The sequence below is a fragment of the Spea bombifrons genome, chromosome 5, assembly GCF_027358695.1.
Source record: "Spea bombifrons isolate aSpeBom1 chromosome 5, aSpeBom1.2.pri, whole genome shotgun sequence".
NCBI lineage: Eukaryota > Metazoa > Chordata > Amphibia > Anura > Pelobatidae > Spea > Spea bombifrons.
The window spans coordinates 75,586,774-75,599,028 of NC_071091.1; the positions used below are offsets into that span (position 1 = coordinate 75,586,774).

The 12,255-nt window shown below is 41.6% G+C and overlaps 1 protein-coding gene across 1 annotated transcript; it reads right to left on the reverse strand.

The window, feature by feature from the left end:
* Window positions 1–3,783: 3,783 nt before the first annotated feature.
* Window positions 3,784–11,339, reverse strand: NDUFV2 (NADH:ubiquinone oxidoreductase core subunit V2). Its single transcript, XM_053466474.1, has 8 exons — window positions 11,182–11,339; window positions 9,847–9,906; window positions 9,555–9,617; window positions 9,286–9,402; window positions 8,737–8,905; window positions 7,680–7,789; window positions 4,510–4,586; window positions 3,784–3,926 (listed from the first exon to the last, which is right to left on the reverse strand). Exons 1-8 carry the CDS (start codon window positions 11,221–11,223, stop codon window positions 3,833–3,835), a joined length of 732 nt encoding a protein of 243 aa, XP_053322449.1. The 5' UTR covers window positions 11,224–11,339; the 3' UTR covers window positions 3,784–3,832.
* Between the last annotated feature and the right edge of the window lie 916 nt (window positions 11,340–12,255).

Below are 12,255 nucleotides of genomic sequence, written 5' to 3' on the forward strand. Positions count from 1 at the left end.
TTCCGGCGTGTAAGACGACTTTTTAACCCCAAAAAATCTTCTTAAAAGTGGGGGGTCGTCTTATACGCCGGGTACTTACCAAGCCGGAGGTTCCCACGAAGCCACCAATCTCTCTAATCACTACGCGCCGGCTATTGAGGCCGAGCGCAGGGATGCCGTCATGTCCCGGCGCCCGGCATCAATTGCCGGCGCGTAGTGATGAGGGAGCAGGGAAGCCGAGGTCTGGCACTTCAGACCTCGGCTTCCCTGCTCTCTAATCACTAGGCGCCGGCTATTGATGCCGGGCGCCGGGACATGACGGCATCCCTGCGCTCGGCCTCAATAGCCGGCGCGTAGTGATTAGAGAGCAGGGAAGCCGAGGTCTGAAGTGCCAGACCTCGGTCTCCCACAACTGGATGGAAGAAAGAAGACAGAAGATAAGGTAAGAGATGGGGAGAAAGGGGGGGATATACCAGTGTGTATATATATATATATATATATATATATATATATATATATATATATATATATATATATATATATATATATATATATATATATATATATATACACACCAGTGTGTGTGTGTGTATACATATATATATATATATATATATATATATATATATATATATATATATGGGTGTGTGGTGAGGGCAGTGTATAAATGTGTATGTATGGACAGGCATATGTGTAGATATATATATAGATATATATATTATATGTGTGTGTGTGTGTATGTGTGTGTGTGTGTAAGGGCAGTGCATGTATGTATATGTCAGCAAATCAACCAGCAAATCACCGGTAAGGTACATCGCTTGCCGTGATTGGCTGGTTGTTGTACGCTGGGTAGAGGGGTAGTCTTATACGGCGAGTATAGTCCAAACTCTATATTTGGACTGTAAAAGTTGGGGGTCGTCTTATACGCCCAGTCGTCTTATACGCCGGAATATACGGTAGACGTGCTTTTTGCCATTGCATGCACAAGCACCATGCCAAATGAGTATAGTATTCAATTTATAGAAAGTGGATTTTTATAACTAAAGGATAGATACTAGTATAGCTGTGCAGAAGAAAGAGGGCATAGCGAACATTTTCTAAAAAAAAAAAAAAAAATTTGTAAACGGATGTATCAAAAAGTTAAAGACAAGCTCCCAAAATATGTAGTACATGCCAATGGGTGCTCAGAAACAGACACCGGGCTTAAATGCAAAGAATTAAAACTAACACACCCCCACCCCCGCTTTAGAAATAACAAAGTCGAAGCACTCCCCTCCTATTGTGGAGGTTGCTCCCCAGGGAGACCATCATATTTTCCTCCCTTTATAGGCACTTGGGAGATGGGTGTTTATCGGCTGCCCTCTATTGTAACAAAATTAAACACAAGGAGTTTTGAGCCAGTGTGAGAATGTGATGCACGTGGATCGTTTCCACAGTCATAGTTCGAATCTACCAGACAAGACCCACTCTCCAACACTGCGGAGAACTGCAGAAGTTCTTCCAGTGAAATATCCGTATTGCTTTGTTTCTAGAGCATAATCATTCTTCATTTGTAAAGTATAACGTAGGTTATAATAATGAGTCGTGGCAGAAACTATTTTGGGAGCCTTTGGCAGTAGATACGAGGATCCTCAGGCGTGCCAATTCCTTCATATGCACAGGCCTCGCTTTATATGAGACCTTGAAGTTTGTTGTCTCTGTTTTTTTTGGGAATTGTTACTCTACCGCGCCAGATACATTTTCCACTGACAATAGAATGTGGTTTCTGGAGCAGCCGGGAAGCAGCTGCCGGATCAGAAACCCCGGAGATAGGAACAATGATGTCATTTTCCTTGCTGTACTGCGAGGAGAGAGAAACATGCCCGACTGGTCCTTTACGGTGGTGAACATACTTCTCTTCGCTTATAGTTTCCTCCTGTATGCCTAGCTTTGCGGAAGCGGTAGGGCTTCTGGTTTGTTTCTCTTTAAACAGTTGATCCATTTCAGCTGTTGTATAGAGGAGATATTTATACATGTACAGGCTTCCAAATCACTTCTGAAAATAATCGTTTCACCGCTTGCTGGGAATCTGTCCTGTATTCATCTAGATATTTTCTCTTCTGTTCTATGCTTTGTTTACATTTCCTCAAGAACCAAACTTTCTGTATGTAGAGGGGGTAGAACGTATGGCTGTGTGCAAACACCCCCCCCAAAAAAAACCGATCTTCTCCTTCAAGAAGGTCAGAGGTAACCCTGTAGCTACTGATGTAGAACCAAGTGATATGTGGGTTCTTGAGCATTAACCGTTTCTTAAAGGTTAGATCTGAACTGAGTCTTATATTTTATTTTTCTTCAACCATCCTGACACGCTTGTGTGTCTCAAATCTGGTTGTATGACAAAGCTGCGCTTTAGCAAAAGGGGACCTGTAAAATTCTGACACAAAGCAAAATGTATAGTCCTTCTAGAGGCAAGTTGTCCAGGTCCTCATGCATCAAAGAATCCCCAATCGCTCTGCCACCACCACCCTTGCCCGTTGGTATAAGGTACTTCATGTGAACGGTGTTTGTTTTTACTAGACATAACGGTTCAATTTGACTCGTTAACCATTGTTTCAAAAGTTACTCTAGCTTTGATGTTTGAACCCAGACCAGAGGCAGATCCCAAATTGGGGGGGGGCACTTTTCTGACTTTGATCAATCTTCCTACAACAGACACACTGAGGATAACTAATGTCCAGCACCACCTCCTTTTGGCTACTATGTCTGACAGCCCAATTGAACCAATGAGCCATATAAATGAATTTATAACACTTTTTTTTCTAGATGTTCTAGATTGTCCTTTGAAGGTGGTATGCAGGCTTCAGGCTGATGTATAGGGCTAGCATTCAGGTTTATATTGAGCAGGGTTGCAGCCTATAAGCAGCATTTAGGATGGTGAGCAGTGCATTTTATTTATTTTTTTTAAAGCTATTGCCAAGCCTAGTGAATTAGAGCACTAGAGGTTGCGTGGTCCGCAACACAAGCGAATAAGACAAGTTCCTCTGTACTATCAGAACAGATGTGACCTTCACTCCCTGCTTTAGTCTCTTCTGACTTATTAGGTAAGAAGGAAGGAGAACCCGTTCTATCAGCCTTGTCGTTGGCATTTTTGGACAGACTATTACCTCCAGTTTGATTTATATTCTTGTTTGTTTTAAGAGGAAGGCTGTCTTTCCAAAATATAGTTCGGATATTTGTTCCCCATTTCCTCTATTCTTGGTGTTGTCCATTCTGTTCTCATTCTTTAAGCTACAAAATTGTTTTCCATGTTTCTGTGAGCATACAATGTTAATAAATGTTCATCATTAAATAAAATACTGTTTTAACATTCTACTAAGGTGTAATTTTTTTTTCTTAAATGGCACCAAACTAGAAGCGTGCTGCCTATAATCGAGACAATGCGGAATTATATTAACATACAGAGGGATATTGGGAGGGAGTGGCATGTCTGCTTTAACAAAATCACTTATTTAAAAGGGTATTCCAGTCATCGTGCATTTTAACATGCTGGCTCACACACAGGTACCTTCATTTGTATTCTTTGGAGTGATTTTAACAATGCTCACTCAAACATTACATCATCTGACTTGATGCAGTAGTATATTTAATACTTATAATGGCAACGTGCAACTGTTTCATTGTCCTTTTAAGATTCAAAACTGTTCCACAAAGCCTACATTTTAGAGCCAGTCTCTTGCGTTTAACCAGATGTCAGCGTTGTCTGCCAGAACACCGTGTGATGCAACAATCACATTACACAACACACTTCAGATCTCTTTTTGGAACTTATTTATTTGCACGCACATATTAATGGGTTAAGCATTCACATTCAAACTCAGAGGTCGGCACGGACTCCAAAGCCAGGTCCTTGTGGCGGCCCAGATAGAGAGGTGAGTCCTCCTGCAGGTTCGCATGAAAATCGTCCATTCCTATAAACCGAATTTAGTACAGTTATTCCTGGGTAAAAGTATGCAAAGCATCAAGAAGCCATCACAGCACAAATGCAACATCCAAGCATCCAGCCCACAGAACTTTGATACAGGGACTGCTTTCTAACTAGTTATTCAAACGCAATTCTACAGCTCTTTATATTGACACTCATTTTGTAAGCACCGGTATATCGTTTCCTTCCACATAGAGCCCTGCGCGGGACTGCTTTTTTAATCCAGGTCCCGCGGGACCCGCCTCCCAATGCAGTCCTCTACTTCCACATGCTGCTGGTTGTGCACAGGACTACAATGAAAATCAACTCCCCACCACCCACATTTCTTTAATGGCGGGCATAACTATTTGCATGCATGTTACGGCTCTACAGCTTCCCCTGAGCCAAACCAACACACTACACTACCTCCCAATGAATAAACCAATCAATATCTGGTGCTTTTAATAAATGGTGTTAACTGCAAGTAAGCTGGACAGCTTAGAATATATTCAATGTACATTATAATGGAATAATTACAACCGTTAGGTGTCCCTGTGAAACGATCTGTTTGGGCCGTGCTCTGAACTTACCTTGGGCCAGGAATTGGAACTTTGCCAGCTTTCAGATCATCTATAATATTTTCAATGTCTTTTATCTCCAGATCCTCCTGCAAGAATTATAAATATACACACATTCATTAGGTTGCTTAAGAGCTCCATCACTGGACATGCTAGTATTTGCATATCAAAGACTTAAACATGTAAGGTGTGCTTTTATGGTGTTTTTCCAGAAAAAAGTAGAGAATAAAAACACTGAAGAATGTTATTGATTTAAGTAAATCTAGGCAGTATTAGGTATTTTTTTTTCCTTCCTGTTTCACGTTACTGCTGCATGATGTTTATCTCACTGCAGGCAGCACAACCAGGTATGCTGTGCTTATGCCTATGGTGCCATCAACCTACATGATGTCAGGCTTGTATTTCAGTGACTGGTAACAGATCCCCCGCCGGGTTCTACTATAAATGTTGGCACTAGGGACCAATGCAATGCTAGAGCATTACACCAGCTCATACTACCCATTACAAAAGGAACACCACTGCACTCTTACCCATCTGTAAAAACAAATAGTTAAAACTTATCTGCCCCTTTTAAAATCTATTTGTCATGAAGACCTGTAACATATATGAATTTGTAAGTCGGTGTAAACCAGCGTCTTCAAAATACAGACTAAAAGCACAACCAACTTTTGTCAAACGTCATCACAGCATCACACGTTCTAGCAGGAAAGCCTTTTAATGCAGACTATGGAGGCTCTCTCTGCTGAGCCAGCACAGCCTTCATGGCACATATACAGTGAAAGAAAAAAATGCGATCCCCTTCTGATTTTGTACGTTTGCCCTGACCAGTCTATAGTTTTAATTGTAGGTTTATCTGAACAGTTAGACAGAATAACAAAGAAATCCAGAATAACGCATTTCAAATAAGTTATAAATGGATTTGCATTTTACTCAGTGAAGTAAGTATTTGATCCCCTACCAATCAGCAAGATGTCTGGATCCCAGGTGTCTTTTATACAGGTAACAAGCTGAGCTTGTTACCTGTATAAAAGACACCTGTCCACAGAAGTTATCAGATTCCAAACTCTCCACCACTGGCCAAGACCAAAGAGCTGTCCAAGGATGTCAGGGACAAGATTGTAGACCTACACAAGGCTAGAATGGGCTACAAGACCATCGCCAAGCAGCTTGGCGAGAAGGTGACAAAAGTTGGTGTGATTATTCGCAAATGGAAGAAACACAAAATCAGCCCAGAACTACACGGGAAGATCTTGTTAATAATCTCAAGGCAGCTGGGACCACAGTCACCCAGAAAACAATTGGCAACACACTACGCCCGCAAGGTCCCCCTGCTCAAGAAAGCACATGTACAGCCCATCTGACGTTTGCCAACGAACATCTGAATGATTCAGAGAACTGGGTGAAAGTGTTGGGGTCAGATGAGACCAAATTGAGCTATTTGGCATCAACTCAACTTGCCATATTTGAAGGAGGAGGAAAGCTGCCTATGACCCCAAGAACACCATTCCCCACAATCACACATGGAGATGGAAACATTATGCTTTGGGGGTGTTTTTCTGTTAAGAGGACAGAACAACCTCACCACATCAAAGGAATGATGGATGGGGTCTTGTACCTTCAAATCTTGGGTGAGAACCTCCTTCCCTCAGCAAGAGCATTGAAAATGGGTCGTGGATGGGTATTCCAGCATGACAATGACCCAAGACACACGGCCAAGGCAACAAAGATGTGGCTCTAGAAGAAGCACATTAAAGTCCTGGAGTGGCCTAGCCAGTCTCCAGACCTTAATCCCGTAGAAAATCTGTGGCGGGATCTGAAGGTTCAAGTTGCCAAACGTCAGCCTCGAAACCTGACAATGACTTGGAGAGGATCTGCAAAGAGGAGTGGGACAAAATCCCTCCTGAGATGTGTGCAAACCTGGTGGCCAGCCACAAGAAACATGTGACCTCTGATTGCCAACAAGGGTTTTGCCACCAAGCACTAAGTCATGTTTTGCAAAGGGGTCAAATACTTATTTCACTGAGTAAAATGCAAATCAATGTATAACTTATTTTGGAATGCGTTATTCTGGATTTTTTAGTCTGTAAACCGTTCAAATAGACCTACCATTAAAATTATAAACTGATCATGTCTTTATCAGTGGGCAAACGCACAAAATATTTTCCTTCACTGTAGGTCCGTTGGGGAGATCCAAGAGGGAATAAAGGTCTGCTGTGATTGTGCAAAGGAATTTTTTTCTGCCACTCGGTTTTGTAGCAGAGGCTGCTGCCCCTCAACATGACATATTATTCCTCTCCCTGTTTTCTAAAAGCCGTCAGGAGAACATACACAGAATAACCTTATATTATTGTATTTATTGTAAGGAAAAATGGGGGCATCATTTCCACCCAGCATACAACAAATGGCATCTGCACGTCTAAAACCTTTATTTAAATCCTCAGAGCATCGCTGTGAGATTAGCAGGTGGATTATCTAACTGGTAACACAGCAACAATCTGACCGGAGCGATATGGTAGGTAAACACCAGCGCATTCGCTGTAAGGGACAGGGAAAGGCCATACCCTGGTAACATGGAGTTACGTCTATTAAACACATCATTCTTTTTAGCAGATGTTTAGTTCTGCTCTACGGCAAGTTCTGTCCATGAACTAATTTGCATGTCAGTGCGCTAATAAGAGGTTTCCTGAAATATATCAACAACAAAAAAACGCAGCGCCTACTACTTACACGTTTACAACGCACCGAAGAAAGGGTTCCTCTAAAGGCGAAACAGCGGCAGCTGAGAGGTAACACTTGTCACGTTAAATTATCTATGCATTATAAGCCAGGGCTGGTATTTCTTAATAGCGAACACAGAGGTAAAATCTCTTTGCATTATGAACAGATATTTTTGTCGCTCTGCAACAGTTTTGGAACTGTCAGACGCTCAATTGGGACGGAATAACCCAACCAGGGGTTGAGCTCCTAGGTATACTGAAGCTCAGGTTAGTTGGATGGCAAGCTTGAGCATTTAGTATGTAGCCAGCAGCTCAGAATTATTATTGACTTATATACCATCACATTGTGCAGTACGGAAACGTGATCGCATTTGTTATTAAAAAGAAACTAAGCGTCTATTCTTAAATGGTTACTAAAACGGCTACTGACCATAATCGCTATTAATAAAAACTGATTATACTTACATAATAATGGTCATTTATTTGAACCATTGGTGCGTTCACACAAGCCCCAAGACATTCAACTTCTGTTAGAGTAAACAGCTTGTCCGGTGTGGTCTCTCCTACATGAATTCCTGTGACAAGGAAACACAGATTTGCGGACACTCTGAAACGCATCACAGCAGGTAGCATGACAACTATTACCTTCGTGTTATCCATCTATTACAGAGCACAAGACTATTTTTAGCACTTGATAACCAGCTGCTGGACAATCTTTGTTAACCAGATTAACCTGAACCACTACAGAAGCTGTAGGATGGTGAATAGTAGAAAAATGCCCCCTTGCGGATTTTGTTTTTATTTTTGGGGCAAAAAATATATATTTAGATATCTGCTGTTAATTCAGGCCTTCCCCAAGTAAGCCGGACAGCGAGGTGGTGATTTCCACTATTCCCCCTTTTCTCATATAGCAATTGCATATTAATAAATACACAGTCGCTCAGTGGCCCTAAGTCTTTGGTGAACTCTGGATCAGCGAGTACAACTACCATGCCTTTCGTTTAGACAGGGACCCCACATACAACCCAAATATATCAGCACACACTGTGCGTCTTCCAGTGTGTCATTTGACATTATGAATGGTTTAGTATAGTAGACAAGGGTGCATGGAACACCCTTCCCCGACATTCAATACTGTAAGGTTATATGTACAAAACCCATCAATGCAGACAAACCATGTTTTGTACCAGTTAAAAACCACACATTTGTTAGTCCTAACAAAGTGAACCCATGCTTGCTGAATGTGTGGATGGCATGGTCCTCTGCGGGTAGAATGAACGCATGCCTTTTATTGCGGATACTAAATGTCAGGCTACTAATCAACCTGACCTTGAGTGCAAATCTTAAATTGTAGCCAGTAGAAATGCAGTGTGCTAGAAATGGGTACAAACTCTGCAAAAGGTGGCCTGATGCCCAAGTCACAGGTAATAAAAAGGTAATTTTTTTACATTTGAAACACTCACAGCATAATTTGCTTTCAGTATTAAACCCATTGCTGAGTGAACCTCACATCGCATCTTACCTAGTTTCTTTTGGATTGCCTCGAGGATGCTATCAGAATCTCGAAGCATACATGGGGTTGTTGTACAAATCTGTATGTGATACTTTCCAACTGGTTTCCTGTTGAACATGGTGTAAAATGTGGCCACCTCGTACACACGCATGGGAGGTATCCCTAAGACTTCAGCCACCTGAAACAATGCAGCGCACATCACAAAATGGCATGAACAGGGCCACTGACAGGAATCTTTCCAATGTACTGTATAACATCATATAGAATGCACAAAATGCGCAAGTATTTTCATATGCATTCTTGGAACAAATATATAATATTATATATACACACAGAGAAAATCATTGACCAGCGACTAGCAGTAAGTATATAAAGTGCAAGGGGATGTAAATGGAAAGTAACTGCAGCTCGGGCAAATGCATATCGGGGGATCCGGCAGATCTTGTCCTCGTGTTTTTATTGTCATGTTCTCATAGCAAAATACATGAAAAACATTAAGCATGAAGAGCTTTAGCAAACAGCACAACCAGCTTTAGACGTCCTCCCCACGGACCCTACCTTGTTCATTGCGGTAATGGGCAGCCAGCCGTGTTGCCGTTGTGCCAGATCAAGTACTGGGATTACAGCCGATGCTTTGTGACCTTCTGGATAATTGCCAATTATTGCCTCGATTCTCTTCAAAAATAAATACAGAGACAAAAAGTCATATTATTAACACAAGGACCCTGAAACATCAGCTTGCTTGCTATGTGGCCAGCTAAAGATGGGACCTTTATATGATCTTCCCAAACGTAAACACAAATAAATACCGATGTGATGCAATTTACCTTATAGTTTTCTGCAGTGAAGTCAAAATGTGTCTCTGGGTTGTTCTCCGGTGTATCTCTGTGCTACGAATAACCAATAAAGATTGTGTTACAAGTGCACATAGTTCCCACATAACAGGCAGAGGCAAGGCATTACACGCCATTACTTACAAGCAGATTTCCAGCGAGCAGTCACTGAAACAAACACACGCCACGTATATAGGATGCATTCAGAAAGCATTTTAATCTAAACATATCAAACTTCAATTATGAAAAACATATTTCCGTTATGAAGATTTTACAATTAACTCACCACAAAAGATGCTCCGCCGGCTCCGCTGCATCTTGCCGTTTCGTGCAAGTATCGCCTGACCTGAAACATTGAAAAGTAACACAAGAACAGTGTTTAGAGAACCCCAGATACAAATCCTTAGCCACCAACATTAAATGTATACAGGTTAACACATATATATATATAGAAACAATCCTGTAACATTATTCTGATTTTTTAACTCAAACTTTAGCTTTTTTTTTTTTTTTTTTTTTTTTTTTTTTTTTTTTTTTTAAAAGTCCACTCTAAGAGGTTAAAAAAAAAATTCAAAACTTAATGTTTATGCAATCAATCTGACATCTCCTCCAAAGCAAAGGAGCTGGGGACGCAAACCAAGTGTGTACGGATTATTCGGATGAACAAGAAAAGTAAAAAAAAACAGTAAGGGATCATTCATGAAAAACATTATACGCTACTTTCCACGGTGATTTGTGTCGGTTACTAGCACCGAAGCCTTATTTCCAGCCAAGGAACTCCTTAAGTGATCGGAGTCGCAATCCCTTTGCTGACCAATCACTGCGCTTGCATTTTAAAAGACAAATCATTCTCTCTGACACCTGCAGCTCTCTTAGGATTTTTTTTGGAGGGGCGTTATGGGGGGGAGTTACTGTTCAGTAAGCAGAACACACAATATGGGAAATATTATGCATGTCCTTATATCTTATATTTGGCTTGTAATAGCTTAACTCCTTCAGACACTATAGACGTACTATTACGTCTGGAAATAAATGTAAAAAAAAAAAAAAAAGCCATCAAGATGACTCCCGGACTGTTTGCCGTCAGCAAGAGCCTGCATCGGAGGCCGTTTCCTTCCAGTGTCAGAATGAATTCATAGAGGAACAGGGACCCACTTCGATTTATGAAGTAATTTGTGATTTCTAAATGAACTAATGGGATCTGAAACATTTTAATTAGGAATTGTACTGGGGGGCATTCTCATGTCAGATGGGCTTAGTTGGATATTACTATGCATTACGCATATAATACTCAACCCACCTCCCTTTTCACAATATTTTGTTTTGTTAATGCTTCACTGCAACTGCAAATCTTGCTGTAGAGAGTCATACGAAGAGCTGTAGGTATATTACACGCTGCACAGTACGATTATTATAATATTATAGATGTATATGACACACTGTCCTTGCCTGCCTCACACTGACTGTGCGCACACTCCGCTCTGTCAGGCTGCGGCCCGCGGACGACTCAAAGCTGAAGGTCGAGCAAAGTATTTCCACCTCACCAGTGCCCTTGCTGGATGTTGCACGGGGCACCACCCACAAACAGCACCACATTTCCCCTTGAAAGTTTCCCGCTTACCGAATTAGTAACCCCCGCCCGGAGCCGCGCACACAGAAACATTGCAGCGTTCAGGACTCCGAGCCACCAGCGGAGGAGACAGCCAAGCGAAACCAATCGAACGCCGAATAACACAGCCGCACAGCTACTATTGGCGACTTCAAGGGGACGTGTAATCGAATGCCGAATGCATTAACACGGCAAGCGGAAGTTACACTTGACCTTTCAACGTCGCAAGCGGTCTTCTAATAGTTCCTACCCAGTAGAAGGGCTCTGGTGACATCAGCAGGCCAGCAGAAGAATTACAGGAAGCAGCAAAACGCCGATATTCTGCTGCTGCTGCTGCTGCTGCTTAAATATGGGATGTGAGGTGTTAGTGAGAGGAGCAGGTTCTGCGTGTTTCTGGGAGTGCAGATAAAAAAGTAATAATAAATATGTTTTATATTCTGGGACATACTAAAACGAATGACAAAATGGAATGCCCATAGACTATAATGGGGAGGAATGCCCATAGACTATAATGGGGAGGAATGCCCATAGACTATAATGGAAGGTAAAAGAATAATTGATTTTGAATTTAAAACATATCATTTAGATCTTTGGCACACATTCTCCCCTAGCACAGACACAGGATCTAAAACTCAGATTATGTGGGATAATAGCTACTTTCTATGGAATGACAGGTGAATGACAGTTTTGAGTGAATGCCCATAGGATATAATGGGAGAAAAATTAAACTTGTTTTTTAGAGAAAACCATCTTAAATATCATATAGAACTTTGTCATGTATACTCCCCTAGTACAGTTACAGGTTCTAAACCTCATATTAAGTGGAATTATAGCTGTGTTCTATGGAATGACAGGTGAATGACAGTATTGATGGAATGCCCATAGGATAATGTTATCTCTATGTTTAATGCTGTGACGGAACCCTCCATCACTGGGACCACTGGAGAAGCCTGACTGCCAGCCTCCTCCCTATTGACTATGGGCCCTGGCTTTGTAAAGACTTCTGTTTCTACCCCCAGCAGGATATCATCCCGTTACTTGCTGAGGGGATTATCTCCGGCAGACAGCCAGGATCTGCCACCAGGG